Below are 16,367 nucleotides of genomic sequence, written 5' to 3'. Positions count from 1 at the left end.
GACACCGTCCCTTTGCATCCCGCCCCCCCGTTTCTTTGGAGGTTTGTCGCTCCATCCGTGAGACGAGCGTGTCAGTGCTCAGCCCGCCGGCCCGGCACAGGGGTCCGGGGTGGTGGCACCGTGTCCCTCCCCCCCCCCCCCATAGGTCACCCCATATGCAACGTCGCTGCGGGTGCTGGAAAGCTAATTGGAAAGCTAATTAAAAAGCTCGTTAGCCCGGCACACGGAGAGCCGCAATCTGGGGAACTCCTCGCTGCGAGGCCACGTGCACGAACCCGGCCAGGCTCGAACCCCGAAACCCTGCGAGGGGCTGTGAAACACGGGGGGGGAGGTGGGGGGGGCGGGCAAGGCTTATAAATTTATAAGCTCGCACCATTGCACGCTCGCAAAATCGTGCCCTTGCACGAGCGGGGGCGCGCACGCTCGCACGACGGTCTGCGTGCACACAATCGCGGGCTCGCACGTGATTGTGCGCTTGCACGCTCACGCAGTCGCCTGCGCCCACGCGTGCGACGCGGCACGCGTGCCTCTCCCCCCCTCACACCCCCCGGGCCCTTGCACGGGTGCGTGCTTGGCGGCTCGCGAAACCGCTCGCTTGCACGAGCGCGGGGCTTCGCGGCCTTCCTTGCACGCTCGCCTGCGGGCACGGCCGCGCGCTTGCACGCTTTGGGCCCCCGGCAGCACCGCCTGCTCGCACAACCGCGCGCTCGCACAACCGTACCCTCGCACAACCGTACCCTCGCACAACCGCGCACTCGCACAACCACGCGCTCGCACAACCGTACCCTCGCACAACCACGCGCTCGCACAACCGCGCACTCGCACAACCGTACCCTTGCACAACCGTACCTTCGGACAACCACGCGCTCGCACAACCATACCCTCGCACAACCGCACGCTCGCACAACCACTCAGTCGCACAACCGTACCCTCACACAACCATACCCTCGCACCACCGCACGCTCGCACCAACACCCCGCATCCCTGCGCCGGCGAGTGAGTTGCCGTGATTTACCGGGGGGGATGCTCGCAGCAGCTGCTGGGGGGGTGGGGGGGGGGAAGGGGACACAAACACAGGACACACAGGGACCCCCCCCAAGGCGGGATTTGGGCCCCCCGAAAGAGTTAAAGGAGGCGGGGGAGGAGCCCGCCCCCCCCCCCCGCCCCCCCCCGGCGGCCCCATTGGTTTCCCATCCCAGGTACGGCCTTTGCTCGTCACCCGCCGTCACTCTCCGCCGCGTAACGAGCTGCGCCGGGGCTCAGCGGAGCCCGCCCCGGGGGTGGGGGGTGGGGGGGGGCCGAGGCCGGCGGGAGCGGGGGGGCAGCCATGGTGAGTGAATGCGGGGGGGGGGGGGGGGGGGGCGGCGCAGGCGGCACCCCTAATGCGGGTGGGGGGGTTGGGGGTCGGGTCATCTGGCCGAACCGGGGCGATGCGTCGCCCGTGGGATGCGTGTTGCAACCCCCCCATGGGATCCCCCAAGGGACCCCCCTCTGCACCCCCATGGGACCCCCCTTTTCCCCCCCACAAGTGACTCCCATGCACCCCCGAAGGGACCCCCATGGCATCCCCACAGAACCCCCGTGGGCCCCCATTTCACCCCATGCACCCCCCCATGGAACCCCCATTGCACCCCCCCAAGGGACCCCCATAGGACCCCAGTGCACCCCCCCAAGGGACCCCCACGGGATCCAGCCGCACCCCCATGGGACCCCCATGGGATACACCTGTAGCCCCCTGGGACCCCCCAACACCCCCCAACGCACCCCCCCTTGCACCCTCCAAGGGACCCCCCACCAACACCCCTGCGTGCCCCCCCCCGTCACCGCCCATCGACTCCCCCAGCCGGCTTTGCTTTGTGGCCAGCGGGTCCCCAGGGTGGGGGGGGGACACCAAAGTGGGTGCCCCCCCCCCAGCCCCCAGCCCTTGACCCAAACCCGCAGGGATTTGCACTGGGTTTCCCCCTGCAAGTGGAGGGGTGCCCCCCCCCCCCAGCAGCACCCACTTTTGGAGGGGGGGGCTCTTTGCAAACTGGCCTCCTCCCTCCCCCCCCCCCCGGGTTTTTTTTGGCAAACTTTAACCGGTTTTTGTTCCTTTTTAGGCTTTTTTTTTTATTATTTATCTGCAGCTGGGGGCTCCCTGCAAAACTGGGTGCCCCCCCCCCCAGCACCCCTATGTCCCAGCCCCCCCCCCCCATCCCAGCACCCCTAATTAACGCCAGGGCCCCTAATGAAAGCCAGGCGTTGCTAATTACCCCCTGAGCATCTTAATGAGCCGCTGGGTGCTGACTGCAGGTCCTGGAGGTGCAGGGGGCACCCATGGGTGCTGGGGGGGAGCCCGGGCGGGCGCCGCTGGGTGCGGGGGAGGTTTGGGGGTGCGGGGATGGTCTGGGGGGGCTGGGGGTGAAATTAGGAGTTGGGGGGGGGGGAAGAGAAACGCCATCGCCCGCGATCGCGGCCGTGGTTGCTCCGAAATGGCGCCCGGGCGGGAATTGAAAGGAACCGGCGGCGGCGCCCCGATACCGGGGTGAGGGGCTCCCCCACCACCACCACGATACCGGGGTGAGGGGGCTCCCCCGGAGGGTGTGGGGGGGGTGGGGTGCAGGGTGGTGGGTGCCCCCTTCCCACCTCCCCCCCCCCCGGACCTTCCTCGGCGGCTGCGGGCTCGAAACGCTCGGGGTTTATTGTTTTTTAAGGCGGAGGAGCGGTTTGGGGGCAAATCGGGCGATTTAAGGCCCGGCGAAGACTTTTATAAGTTAGGAAGAGAAGGGAGGGGAAAACCCTCGGCTTGGAGGGGGGGGTGTAAAGCATGCGTGCCCCCCCGCACCCGTGGGTCCCCCCCACCCTGTTGGAGCTGCGTTTTTATTGTGACTTAAACAAAAAGCAGAGCGGGGGGTGGCCAAAAACCACCCCGTTTTGACCCCAAAAAAGGGGGTGTCGCTGCTTTGCAAGCTGGAGCAGTGAGGGGTGGGCAGCACCCATGGGTGCTGCTTTGCCCCCATGCCCCCAATGTGGGGTAAGGTGGTGGTGGGGGGGTAACGGCGTTAAAAATACCTCCCGGACCCAATTTCCCTCAAATTAAAGATGCTGGGGGTTGATCCCGGGGGTGTTTGGGTGGGGGGGGGAGGTGTTCAAGCTCAGCTTGGATTCCCCGATGTCTAATATGGGGTTGAGCCAGCACATCCCTAGAGAAAGGTTGGGGGGGGGGGGGGGGGGGGAAGGTGTTTTTCCCCCCCCCCCTTTTCTCTTTTTCCTGCTGTTTTCAGTGTGGGGCAGGCAGGCGGGGTGGGGGATCGCCGAAAAAACCTCATTTCCTCAGGAAACGGAGTGCAAACCTTGGCTGGAAGCTGGGACTTCAGGAATTCGGTGCCGTGGGGGCTTCATGGACTCCCCCCCCCCCCCGCCCGCCCCCTCACCCCGGGGATTTGTGCCTGGAGCTGTGAATTTCAGCCATGCGCGAAGTGCGAAAACAAGGGGGAAAAGTGAAAGCGGATGGAAAAAAAGTATAAAATCAGATTTCACCGGCGATAAAATCCTGCAGTTAAAGCTTCCTCCCCCTTCCCGCGTTGCAGTTTGCAGGCTCAAGGCACCTGGAGGAGATTTTGGGGCTGGAAACTGAGCTTTTTGCACAACCGAGGAGGGAAACTGCCTTTTTTTTCTTTTAACCCTTTTTCCTCCCCGGGGTGGGTTTTGTGGCTGATTAAAGCCAGGCTGCGACCGGGGATCCGGGGGGAGGAGGGGATTCGTTAATAATTGTGCGAGGGGAAGTTGGGGAAGGCCATTAGCGGCGACGGGGCTGAGAACTTGCGCTTTCGTTGCGTGCGCCTTCCTGCCAGGGGAAACTGAGGTGCGGCTGCGTTGGGTTGGATCAACTCAGCGTCCCTTTGGGGACGATACCAGTGGGATGGGGACATCTGGATGGGTGCGAACCCCAGCCCTGCGCTGCGTGGGGGCCGAAGGGACGTGACCGGCGCCGCTCGGCCCGTCGGTGGCCGGGGCTCAGGGTGGGTTTTGGGGGGCTCACCCCCTCGGCGGCAGGCGGAGGGTTGTTTTCCCCGGCGGCAGACAATCTGGCTGGGTGGCAGGGCCGTGCCAGGGGGGAAGGAAACGGTGGCGGCGGCACGATAAGGGCCAGCTGCCAACCGGTGAGGTTTCCCCTTGTTTTTCTGCTGGGGGATGAGATAAGAGCAGGGCACCGGCGCGAGATAACGCCCCGGGGGACAAGGAGCTGGGAGGGAGCCCGTCAGTAGCCGAAATTCAAGGTGCCGTCGCCTTTGGGTGCTCAGAGGGAGCCACGGGGTGTTTCGGGGTGCGCACGGTTCGCAGATGGGGCGTGGAGCGCGAGCGAGCTGGTAGTTTCGGTGTGAAAAGCCATTTTCTCCGCTACCAGCCTTTCTCAGGTCCCCGGCACACCGGGCTTCCCCGGCACAGGGGAGGACCTGCACCCCGTTTCGGGGCCGGGAGCCGTTGGAGGAGGAACCGGCGTTATTCCAGGCTGAAGGGGAGGTTGCACAACGCGGCCCCGGGGGAAAGCGAGGCGGGTTCGGGCTTTGCTCAGCTTTTGGCTCCGGCTGCGTTGCTTTCCATAACCTTCCTCCGGTGTTTGTTTAGCGCTTTACTACCCCGGAGCCATTCGGGATTTAGCTCCCCGGAGGAGGAGGCGGCTTTAGGGGGTGCGTATCCCTTCCTCGCCCTCCTTCCTCCTCCTCGTCGGTCCCGAGCCCCTGAGCACCTCTGTTTGCCGTTCTCCCCGCGCAGATGTCGACCTACAAGCGGGCGACGCTGGACGACGAAGACCCCCTGGACTCCATCAGTGAAAGCGATGGGTACCCCAACGGCTTCCAGGTAGGGGTTCTTGTGTGGTTTAGCGGGGGGGGGAAAAAAGGCGATTTTAGGTCCTGGAAAGCAGCAAAGGAGGTTGGAGAAGGTTTTTCCGCCTGGGACCAGCCTTTCCACGGGGCAAAGTCTGGCGTGGGCAGAGCCGTGTTGGCTCCTGCTGCCCTTTGCTCCCCTCCCGGCAGCAGCGACGGGGGAGCCTGCGGGACCAGATCCTCTTTGCAAAGCCCCAGCACCCAGTTTTTTGCCGGCCGAGCCCCTTCCTGGCATGGCCGGGGCGAGCAATTATCGCGACGGTGGGAGCTTTGTCCCCACACAAAAGGGGATTAGGTTAATTCCTCCCTGAGCAGCGGGAAAGCGGCTTAAAAAGGACCACGGGTGGTGAGAAGAAACCCCACGGCTGCCAGCGTCCGGCCTTGCCGGGGAAGATTTGGGGCCGGAGCGACGCTCTCGGTGCCGGCCCTGCTGCCAGCCCCATCGGCCTCTGCCCAAAATGGTGTTTACTGCCCCAAAAATCAGGGCTCCGCTGTGTTTTTTCGCTTTCCCCGTCAGGGCCATCTCCGCTCGCCGTCACATCGGGATGTTTCCTGGGGATGTTTTTCGGCTGAGCGGGAGTATCCTGTTACGGCACTTCCCAATGCCGTGGTGGCCCCCACCCTCTCCCAGCGCCGGCGGTGGGGACAGGGACCACCGGGGGGGGGGCGGGGGGGATACAGCCGTGCTTGAGGAGGGATTCGGGTGGCACAGCGTAGCAGGTGAGCCTGCCGAAACGCTCGCCCCGCTCCCTTTCCTGCCATTGTGCCGCCCTTCCTGGCTGGTTTCTGGAAGGCAGCTGCCGCCTTTCCCAGCCCCAGCCATGTCGGATCCCTCGCCGGGGGCCAAATTCGTGCCGCGGGCTGCAGGGAGTCAAATGGGGGACGCACGGGTGGGTTTTTCCGCCAGTGGGGAAACGTCGCTGCTTTTCCCGCAGGTGAACTTCCGCGGCTCGAGGAGCAGCCCGGGGTGCTGGGCTGAGCGGACGCGCTCCGAGAAGCAGCTGCTGGTGGTGGTGGGGGTGCTGGGGACCGTGCTGGCCGCGTGTCTACTGGGTCTCATCTTCCAGTACAGAGCCCGTAAGTCCTCGCACCGCGCAGGGGTCCTACGCCCTTGACCTGGGGGGGGTGGGTTCGCTGGGATGGGATGCCTGGGTCCAGGACGGGATGCTCACCCGCCTCCCTTGCCCCAGGGCGGGATTCGGAGGTACCAGGCAGGATGTTCAGGTGTGGGGTGGGATGCGTGGGCACAAGACAGGGTGTTTGCCTGCATCCCTTGCCATGGGGCAGGATGCTGAGGCAGGGGATAGGATGCTTGCCTGCATCCCTCAGCCCAGGGTGGGATGCTCGGGCACGCGGCAGGGTGTTTGCCTGCATCCCTTGCCCCAGGAAGGGATGCGCGTCTCATGCTTTACCCCAGAACTGGATGCTTGGGCAGAGGATGGGATGCTTGCCCACATCCTTCCTCACTACAAGAAAGATTTTGAGGTGCTGGAGCGAGTCCGGAGAAGGGCGAGGGAGCTGATGAGGGGTTTGGAGCACAAGTCTCATGAGGAGCGGCTGAGGGAGCTGGGGGTGTTCAGCCTGCAGAAAAGGAGGCTGAGGGGAGACCTTCTCGCTCCCTACAGCTCCCTGAAAGGAGGGGGTAGCCGGGGGGGTCGGGCTCTTCTCCCAGGGAACAGGCGAGGGGACAAGAGGAAACGGCCTCAAGTTGTGCCAGGGGAGGTTTAGATTAGATATTAGGAAAAATTTTTATGCTGAAAGGGTTATCAAGCATTGGAAGAGGCTGCTCAGGGCAATGGTTGAGTCACCATCCCTGGAGGGATTTAAAAGCCGCGCAGACGCGGTGCTTAGCGATATGGTTTAGTGATGGTTTTTGTCAGAGTTAGGTTGATGGTTGGACTCGATGGTCTGAAAAGTCCCTTCCAACCTTGGCAATTCTATGATTCCATGATCCTTCCCAGGATGGGATGCTCAGGCGCTGGACAGGACGCTTGGGCACAGGATGAGACGCTCGCCCGCATCCCTCGCCCTGGGACGGGATGCTCGGGCAGGATGCTCGGGGATGGGATGCTGGTTCATATTACTTGCCCCTGGATATCGTTGCCCTGGAGCGGGGTGTTAAGGCACAGGGTGGGATGCTCGGGCACCAGATAGGATATTTGCCCACATCCTTCGTCACGGGGCAGGATGCTCCCTGGTGCAGCTCGTCACGCCGCGGCGGAGGAGCTGAACCCCTCATTCCCACCCCCCAGGGTCACCCGCCGTGTGCCTGTCGGAAGCCTGCATCTCCGTCACCAGCTCCATCCTCAGCTCGCTGGACCGGGCGGTGAATCCCTGCGAGGACTTTTTCAGCTACGCCTGCGGGGGCTGGATCAAGGCCAACCCCCTCCCCGATGGCCACTCGCGCTGGGGCACCTTCAACAACCTCTGGGAGCACAACCAGGCCATCATGAAGCATCTGCTGGGTGAGTACGTGGGAGCGGTGGGGACCCCCACGGGGCCAAGGAGTCCCTTTAGGTCCAGGGGATGCCAGAAACATGCCCGCGAGGACGTAAGGTTGGACTTAAACCCCCAGTGTCAAACCGATCCGTGACGCGTGCGCGCTGCAAGGACATTGGGAAGCAGATCCTGGCTGTGTTTGCTCTCCTGGATGCCCATGGGATTTTTGGCCGTGCTGACGCGGCTCTTTGGTGACGAGCAGGGGAAGGGTCCCGGCCTTGACTCCACAAACCCCATGGCGGCATTCCCAGGAGTTCTGAAATTCAGGATTTGCACCTCAGACTGCATCCAGAGACCGTAGCACCCCAATATCACCCCAAGGAGATGTTTTTTTCCTCCTGCTAGAGCTTCCAGCCTTTGTGAGCACCCTTTTTGGGGTGCTGGCTGCTGATCAGGCTGGTTTTTGGGGGGCCAAAATTCCCCCGGCGGAGGGAGGATCCTGGGCTCAGCCTCTGCGTGCGAACACCGAACTGGGGCGGCTTATCCGAGCAACCGGCGGGGACGGTTTGTTCAAGCTTTGAGCAAACAACTGGCTCCTTATCAGCACTTTCCACTGCGCCGGGGCTGATTATCTGAAAAGAGAAGGTTTGGGGAGAGTGTTGTCTTTCAGAAGAAGGGGGGTGGCGCGGGAACGGCTTCATCCCTGGCTCTTCCCGCAGAAATCTGGCGCTGGTTTTACCGGGAGAAGGGACCGGGCCTCCGTCCAAGCGGTCGCGCTCGGCATTTCCTTGAATTCCTTGGAGCCGAGGGACCTTTAGTTAATAAAACCACACAGCTGGGAAGCCAAAGGTGCAAGCTGTGTCATGAGGAAAATAAAATAAAAAAAAAAAAAAAAACAACAACAAAAAAAACCCCTAAACCTCTGGGGAAGCAGAATTTTAGAGTGGGGGGAAAAAAAAAATAAAAGGATGGTTTTGGGTTTTGGAGGCAGAGGAGAAAAATGGGTTTATTGTTCCTTCTCGCAGGAATAAATAATATAGAGCTGGAGAGCGCCAGCACGGGGGCAAGGGCAGCGCAGGGGGCTGGATGATGCTGGGAACATCAGAGCTGCTGGAAAAATGCTTTTTGTTTTTTCTTTCTTTATCTTTCTGCTCCAAAGAGCCGGAGCAGTCGCTGCGGGTGGGAGAGGAGATGGAGGCAGGAGGCCAGGAAGGGCTGGGGGCCACGGGATGCCCTTGGGGTCACAGAGGAGATCGGTGGGACAATCCTCGGCGCCTTTTTGGAGCCTGGCTTTGCCCAAAACGGGGCTGAATGTTTCTCCGGTGGAAGGATGGGGGCTCTGGCAGGCATCGGCAGGATGGGGGATGGATGTCCATCCTCGGGGACCCCCTGTGAGCCCCTCTGGCTACCTCCCGTAGAAAACACCACAGCCAACGTGTCGAGCGAGGCGGAGCGCAAGGCGCAGCGTTACTACCAAGCCTGCATGAACGAGAGCAAGATCGAGGAGCTGCGCGCTGCCCCGCTCATGGACCTCATCCAAAAGGTTCGTCCCCTGCCTTGCAGCAAAGCTGCCTTCCCCGGGCGGCTGCAAAATGGGAGGAAAAAGCTCCTTTATGGGCAGTCCCAGCCCCCTCCAGACCCCATTCCCGGTGCTTCCTGGGGAAGAGCATCCCTCAGGGCAGGCGGGCAGAGAGGGGAAGGGATTTGTAAGGTTTACAGGCAGGTCTTGCCTCTCCTGAGCTTTTTAGACCCATTGCAAGATGTTTCCCCCCAGGGTGGGCATTGGGGGGATATTTAAGCAGCTCCAGGTGGTCATTCCTTACCCAAAAACTGGTTGCTGTCTCTCCCCAGCTGGGCGGCTGGAACATCACGGGTCCCTGCGCAGGGGACAATTTCAACGCGACGCTGCGGGATGTGACAGCGCATTACCGCACCTCGCCTTTCTTCTCCGTCTACGTCAGCGCCGACTCCAAAAACTCCAACAGCAACGTCATCCAGGTGGATCAGTCGGGGCTAGGCCTGCCGTCGCGGGATTACTACCTGAACAAGACGGAGAACGAGAAGGTCAGGTTGTCGGGGGAAATCTGGCTTTGCCGGGAGGTGCCATGGGTGGGTGGCACCCACCATGCTGATCCCCCCCCATCCCACCATGTAGGTGCTCGCCGGGTACCTGAACTACATGGTGCAGCTGGGGATGTACCTGGGCGGCACCGACGAGGAGTCGACGCGGCAGCAGATGCAGCAGATCTTGGATTTTGAGACGGCGTTGGCCAACATCACCATCCCGCAGGAGAAACACCGGGACGAGGAGGTCATCTACCATAAAATGACAGCCGGAGACCTAAAGGTAGGGATGGAGCTGGCAAGCCTCCCCGCTCCGCCGTGGTTTGGGAAGCGGGATGGACGGGTGGAGGTGACGCAGCTCCTCTGAGGAAGCCTAATGCTGGCTGACACCGTCTGGGAAGCTCTTGTGCAATAGCTTGGCCCATGTCCTCCTTGGGGAAATCCCACCCTGACCCGCTCCTCCCATTCTCTGGACCACCCTCAGGGCTGCGGTCCGGCTGCGGACGTCAACTCGGTCACCTCCCCGTGTCCCCGAAGGGGCCCTAATGGCTTATGTCAACATTTTTGACGCCCGCCCCACTTTCTTTTCCTTTGCGGGAGGAAATTGTTTACTCCCCTCCGACCTTTGGAGGATGCTGCTGTTATGGGAAGCGGTCTCTGCAAAATCAGCTGAATCCCTCAAACGGGGGCTGATGCAGCGGCTTCCAGCTCGGGAAGCGGCTGCCACCCCCCCTTGGATGGTTTTTGGGTCCATAGCAGCGGCATGGCTTTTGCAGGAGCTGGCGCCAGCCGTGGACTGGATGCCCTTCCTCTCCACCGTCTTCTACCCCGTGGAGCTCAACGAGTCGGAGCCCGTCGTGGTCTACGCCAAGGAGTACCTGGAGCAGGTCTCCGACCTCATCCTGGCCACCGATAAATGGTGAGAGCCCCCAGCCCGCACGGAGGGCTGCCCGGGGAGGGCAGGCACGTCCTGCCGCCTGCTCACCACCTCTTGCCACAGTCTCCTCAACAACTACATGATCTGGAACCTGGTGCGGAAAACCAGCCCCTTCCTTGACCAGCGCTTCCAGGATGCTGAGGAAAAATTCATGGAAGTGATGTACGGGACGAAGAAGGTGAGGGGGAGCCCCCCACTGCCCCCATGTCACCGTTAAAGTGGTGACAGCTTTTTAAGCAAAGTCCTCATCACATTGCATCCAAAAACTAGAGATGTGGGGCAGGTTTTGGGGTGGCAGCTCCGGTGCAGGGGGATGGATGCGGACCCCATCTCCCAGTGGGACAAGGGGATGGGAAGGTGCGGGACTTTGGCCACTGGCGACCACCTCTCTCCCCATGCAGACCTGCCTCCCGCGCTGGAAATTTTGCATCAGCGACACGGACAACAACCTGGGCTTCGCCCTGGGGGCCATGTTCGTCAAGGCCACCTTCGCCGAGGACAGCAAGCAGGTGGTACGTCCCCACGCGAGCAGCGTGCAAGCCACCACGACGGTGGACAGTTGGGGCAGCCAATGTTTCTCTGCCCACCTTTTGTCCACCGTGCATCTCCTTTCACTGGGTTTTTCACGGGTCTGCATGCCATTTCGGCATCCCGGCCTCTTCCTCCCCACCGGGGCAAAGGGTCCTTGAAGTCTCCGGGGTGGAAGCCGTCTCTCCGGGCTGACGTTGCTCCGCCTTTTTTTGTCCAGGCAGAGGAAATGATCGCGGAGATTAAAACAGCCTTCGAGGAAAGCCTGGAGACCTTGCAATGGATGGACGAAGAGACGAGGAAATCAGCCAAAGAGAAGGTGAGGAGCTGGGGAGGAGCAGCGCTGGGGAGGAGGGGGTGACGGTGGGGGGTGGTGGAGCTGGGCAAGCCCATCCTTCCATCCCTGGCACCAAAAGCACTCTGGTCCTTGTCACCCCCCCAGGCAGATGCCATCTACAACATGATCGGCTACCCCAAGTTCATCATGGACCCCAAGGAGCTGGATAAAGTTTTTAATGATGTGAGTTGGTCAGATACATCCCCTGGGTTCCCTGTTCCCCCCTCTGCTGGCGTATGCAGGACGTGTGCCCATCACCACGGCCTCAGGGTTAGCCTCAAGCCCTAGGTTTCCTCCAGAAGGGTCTCACTGGTGTCCTTGGCCATTCTCTGGGGGCTTCCCGGAGAGCTGCGGGCCAGTTCTGGGGTGGCTGTGGCTCTCGGGATCCCTGCCTGGGAAGAGGAGGAGCCGGTTTCCGTAACGGTGATTCATTGCTCCGCTGAGACTCTGCAGATGTTGGAGAGGAGGAGAAATGAGAGCGGCCGTAACTCAGCCGGCTCCGGAGGCTCAAATATGACCATGGAGGGAGGAGCGGGGCCGGGCGATCACCGCGCGCCGCTCATGCCTTGCTGTTTTGCAGTACGAGGCTGTGTCTGACCTCTACTTCGAGAACGTCATGCAGTTCTACAACTTCTCAGCCAGGGTCACCGCCGACCAGCTTCGCAAACCACCCAACCGGGACCAGTAAGTCCTCTGCTCTACTTCCCCGTTGTGCTCAGTGGGGAATATCACAATATCTGGAGCACTGGGATTTGTCGTCCACCAGGCCATGCTGGTTTGGGGGAGTTAAATTGGGGCTGATGGCTTTGCACCGTGATAAATGGATGGAGTTGGAGCAAACATCAGCATTGGCTTTGTGCTGCCACATTGGCCGTGTCCGTGTCCCTGCAGGTGGAGCATGACGCCTCCGACCGTCAACGCATACTACTCTCCCACCAAGAACGAGATCGTCTTCCCTGCCGGCATCCTCCAGGCCCCTTTTTACACCCGGGCGTCTCCCAAGTAAGAGCCTAAGGAAAACAGGGAGGACAGGATTCCCAAATTTCCTCCCATCCCAAAACTGGAGGCTAAACTTCATGGCTGTGGGGAGCAGCGGCTGCTCTCTAAATCTCAGCATCGCCCTCCCGCAGGTCACTGAATTTTGGTGGGATTGGCGTGGTGGTGGGTCATGAGTTGACGCATGCCTTCGATGACCAAGGTATGGCCAGGCCCAGGCGGGTGGGCTGCCGGAGGGTTGGCTGGCGGGGTGATGGAGGACCCACTGTGTTTTCGGCAGGGCGGGAATATGACAAGGACGGCAACCTGCGTCCCTGGTGGAAGAACTCCTCGGTGGAGGCCTTCAAGCGGCAGACAGCATGCATGGTGGAGCAGTACGGCAACTACACCATCAACGGCGAGGCCGTCAACGGCAAGCACACCCTCGGGGAGAACATCGCTGACAACGGTGGCCTCAAAGCTGCCTACCGGGTAGGGCCACGGGGCTGGGGGGATGCGGTGGGGGGCATGGTGTGGTGGGATCGGTGTTGTCCACTGAGCCCACTGTGCTCCCTGGCCTCCAGGCATATCAAAACTGGCTGAAAAAGAATGGGGAAGAGGAAACCCTCCCAACTCTCGGCCTCACCAACCACCAGCTCTTCTTCGTTGGCTTCGCCCAGGTAGGTCACTCGGTGGTGGGTAGGGAGGGCGGACGCACAGGTTCTTGAGGGGTGGAGGCATGGCCAAGTGGTGTTGGGAGGGTGTGACAGCAAAACTGAGGTCTCCAGAGATGCTGCGTGGCGGATGGAGAACCAGACCGGGGTGGTGCTGGTTAAACAGCGAGACAAAGCTGGAGCTCGAGCTGTGTAGGTGCCCATCACTCAAGCGGGGAGGTCCGATTTGGCACCGAGTGGGGCCTTATGGTTGCGGCTACCGGCAACCATACTCGTGCTTCTCGCCTTCCATTTGCAGGTGTGGTGTTCGGTTCGCACACCGGAGAGCTCGCACGAGGGGCTCATCACCGACCCCCACAGCCCCTCGCGTTTCCGCGTCATCGGCACAGTCTCCAACTCCCGGGAGTTCGCGGAGCATTTCGGCTGCCCCCTCGGCTCCCCCATGAACCCCCCCAAGAAATGCGAAGTCTGGTGATGGGCGAGCACTGGAGGGAACCGGCTGCCGGTTGCTTCGTCCTTGCCGACAGCTGGATTTCCCCGGTCCTTTTGAGAGGCTCAAACCACTTCTCCGTGCAACAAACTGCCCAGCTCTCAGCCGGAGCGGCGCCCCGCGTCCCCGGTGTCGTCCGAGGTTCGATCCACTGTGAAAATTCCTCATCCTCTCACTCGTTTGTGAAAGGACTTCGATTTTGGGGGTCTTTTCCTTCCCACCATGACCGGGCCACGTGTCGAGGCGCGTGCATCCGTGGGCACTGCCCTGTATTTACACACGCAGTGCTCCAGCCTGACCCAACCCCCCCGGCAAAATGCCTCTTTTTCGGAGGCGATAAAGGGAATGCCATGATGCCGGTGCGTTTGGCTGCGTGTCTAAATACACCTGACGTACCTTCCTCTCTCCAAAGATACGCACATGAGGATGGAAAATATTTTAAGATATATTTTTTTTTTGGTGGGGGGGAGGGGAAATATATATATTTTTGTTCATGCGTCGTGGAATACACTGGAAAATTTCAGGGAAAATGCATTTAAAAGCCTTTTTTAGTAAAAGATTCATATATTTATTAAATTTTTTTTTTATTTTTTTTTTTTTTTTTACTCAGTGCAGCTGTAGGTGCAGCACCCTGTGGTGACAGTCCCTCGGCCGGGGAAGCTGGATGGGGCTGCCTGGGCTGCGGATGCGAGTAGCCAGCCCCGGATCCCAGGTTTCTCCAGGAGGGACTGTCCTCAGAGGATGCTGATGGGGAAATTGGGAACAGCGGGCCTGGGGACAGGGCTGGAAGGATGCTGTGGGTCGCAGAAAGGCTCTGCCGGGATGCTGCAGCTCCTGGGATTAGCTTTAATCCCGGAGCACGAAGGGACAAATTGACATGCCAAAGATGTCACGGAGGCGGTGACGCTGTGGATGGAGCACCCGGTTTTCCCTCCTGTCGCCTCTGAAGAGAGGTCAGCCGCTTTTTCCCGGCCCAAAGGCTTCCCTGGACAAGCGCAGGCAGTTCCTACCACTGCTTCACTCGCCGCCGTACGGCCCGGGAAACTGCAAGCCCCGAAACCACCGCACGGCCCCAAACCTCCATCCTTCCGTGTCCGGTTCGGCACCGCTGTAAGATCTGGCCAGGATAGGGGCGACGGGCTTTTTTTAAGGGTTTTTTTTAATGCTCCTTTTGCGGTTTTGAGAAGAAACCACTGACAGTAGCTCAGGTGCTGCATGTTGTCTCGCGGGGCACCTTCTTGCTCTAGACAGAAAGCAAAGACGTAGAGGGATTTTTAATATTTATATGTAAAAGAAGGGATGGGGCGGGATTTTTTTTGTAACTATTTTTTCACCCTACGTGGGCTTATCGTAATTGAAATAAATACTTTTTACTGGGTCTGGAGCTGCTCACCTCTTGTTCTTTCGGACAGCAGGGAGAGTCTTGTGTCCCCTCTCCGTATCTTTCTCCCTGTCCCCAGCGATGAGTCCATCCTGTGCTGACAAAAGTGAGCTGAGGAGGCTTTTCCCAGCCTGTGCTTGGCATCGGCCGCCTCTCTCCAAGGCTAAAGCCAGGGTTTTATGCCCCAAAACCTCACTCTTGCTGCCGGTGGGTGGTTGCTTTCCACTCGTATGGCATGGCCCCACACATCTCCCCGGCAGGGAGGTCTTTCCCGGATGCTTTTCCTTCCTCCCGGGTGAGTTTTTTGGCTGGCCGGGCTGTGCTCGGCCCCGCGCAGGTTGCTCTCCAAACGGCCGTATTTATAGCTCCGTGATGCCGGCTGGCTGCTGCCAGCTCGCTAACGCAGGCCAACGTTTCACTCCCGAACGGATGCTCTGTGGCTTCCTCAGGCTTGCCCGAAAAAATGCAAGGCAGGACCTGGACCGCGGGCTCCCAGCCGAGCACCTGGGAGGGCTGGTGGCCATAAAACAAGACATGTGCTGGGTGCTCGTTTGCTATTTAGCCCCAGCTCGTTATTAAGGACTGGATTTGGGCTGCAGCCTCCTGGTTTCGCCCCATCGGCAGCGAGCGCTTGGAAATACAGAGCATTTTTGCTGCCGGGATGGGCAGGGCTGAGCCAGCAGCACGCAGGGGCTGCGAGCGTTGCATCAGTATAGACGGTAAAATTTCCCTCTTGCTGTTTTTACTGTGTTTTCTCGCCCAGATTGAATCGAAACGCTTTCTGCTTGCACGCCTCGGCGCGAGGCCCTCGGTTTCCTGCAGAGCTGGGAGACTGGCCCTTGTTTTTTTCCCTGGGATCTGGCTGGAAATGGTGGCGCAAACCCGCAGAGGGCGGTGGAGCCGAGAAAATCATTGCTTGAACTCTCAGCTGCCGGGCTGGCAGGAGTCAGCGACGCTACCGGAGTGGTGTCTTGGCCTGGATTTGGCCCCGCGGGTTTAAAATGGGGTGAAATACCTGCATTCCTAGGAAAAGAGAGGAGCAGCGTGGGTGCAAGGCAAAGAGGAATTAAACAGGGAGAGCAGGGCTGGGGTGAAAGTAGGGAGGGGAGCACAGCCCATCGCGTGGGGAGGTGGGATGCTGTTAGAGGCGGTTTAACCATCCAAAAGGGAAATATTTTGGCTCTCCGGGGGTTACTCGCAGTGAGGGACTGGGCAGGCGCTATCTCTGCCACTGTGGAGGGGACACCCTCGGGGCTGGAAGGATTTCAAGGGCGAGCATCAGCTTGATTCGGGGCAGGGGGATGCCGCGGTCAAGGCTCCCCATGCCGGGCTCGGAGCCGGCGGTGGATGTTTGCGGGTCTGGGAAGCTGCCGGGTGAAGGCAGGAGGTGACTCATCCCACTCGCGTGCCAGTGCCTGGCGTGGACTTGCCTGATCCTGGGTGGTATTTGCTTTATTTTGCGCTCAGTCGTGCCCCGGAGGGCAGAGATGTTTGCCGAGGGCTGAGCCCGGGCAGGAGGAATGGGGAAAGCTCCAAGCAGGGATGTTTTGGTTTTTTTAATGTTTTTTTTTTATTATTTTTTATTTTTTTTTTGCCTGGAGGGTGTTGGAAGGGGATCAGTGGAGGGAAAAGCAAAGAAGGAGGCACTACTATGCCGTGCTGGGTGAAAGAGGG

At 60.4% G+C, this 16,367-nt stretch overlaps 1 protein-coding gene across 6 annotated transcripts; it reads left to right on the top strand.

Moving 5' to 3' along the window:
* Positions 1–1,243: 1,243 nt before the first annotated feature.
* Positions 1,244–14,686, top strand: ECE1 (endothelin converting enzyme 1). Of its 6 annotated transcripts, XR_010073497.1 has the most exons (19): positions 1,244–1,330; positions 4,756–4,842; positions 5,804–5,945; positions 7,121–7,333; positions 8,726–8,850; positions 9,159–9,371; positions 9,463–9,654; positions 10,148–10,290; positions 10,372–10,486; positions 10,710–10,820; positions 11,057–11,155; positions 11,279–11,356; positions 11,754–11,857; positions 12,065–12,175; positions 12,304–12,371; positions 12,450–12,640; positions 12,733–12,828; positions 13,121–13,453; positions 13,923–14,686. XR_010073497.1 is itself a non-coding variant. In XM_063353815.1 (18 exons), the coding sequence occupies exons 1-18, from the start codon at positions 1,328–1,330 to the stop codon at positions 13,295–13,297; spliced, it is 2,268 nt and encodes a 755-aa protein (XP_063209885.1). In that variant the 5' UTR covers positions 1,244–1,327; the 3' UTR covers positions 13,298–13,891. The 6 variants fall into 6 exon arrangements, 5 of the variants coding, with proteins under 5 accessions (XP_063209885.1, XP_063209889.1, XP_063209890.1 ...); XM_063353815.1 differs by lacking the exon at positions 13,923–14,686 and having other exon boundaries at positions 13,121–13,891; XM_063353819.1 differs by lacking the exons at positions 1,244–1,330; positions 13,923–14,686 and adding an exon at positions 3,783–3,844 and having other exon boundaries at positions 13,121–13,891.
* Positions 14,687–16,367: the final 1,681 nt, after the last annotated feature.

This window comes from Chroicocephalus ridibundus, chromosome 16 (genome assembly GCF_963924245.1).
Source record: "Chroicocephalus ridibundus chromosome 16, bChrRid1.1, whole genome shotgun sequence".
NCBI classification, from domain to species: domain Eukaryota; kingdom Metazoa; phylum Chordata; class Aves; order Charadriiformes; family Laridae; genus Chroicocephalus; species Chroicocephalus ridibundus.
The sequence above is the reverse complement of the archived record's forward strand: the minus strand, read 5'-3'. Positions and strand labels throughout refer to the sequence as shown.

Excerpts from the sequence above, each read along its gene's own strand:
- ECE1 (XM_063353815.1), top strand. Across the intron at positions 12,372-12,449 it reads GCATGCCTTCGATGACCAAG|GGCGGGAATATGACAAGGAC; the intron begins GTATGGCCAGGC and ends TGTTTTCGGCAG. Across the intron at positions 12,829-13,120 it reads TCTTCGTTGGCTTCGCCCAG|GTGTGGTGTTCGGTTCGCAC; the intron begins GTAGGTCACTCG and ends TTCCATTTGCAG.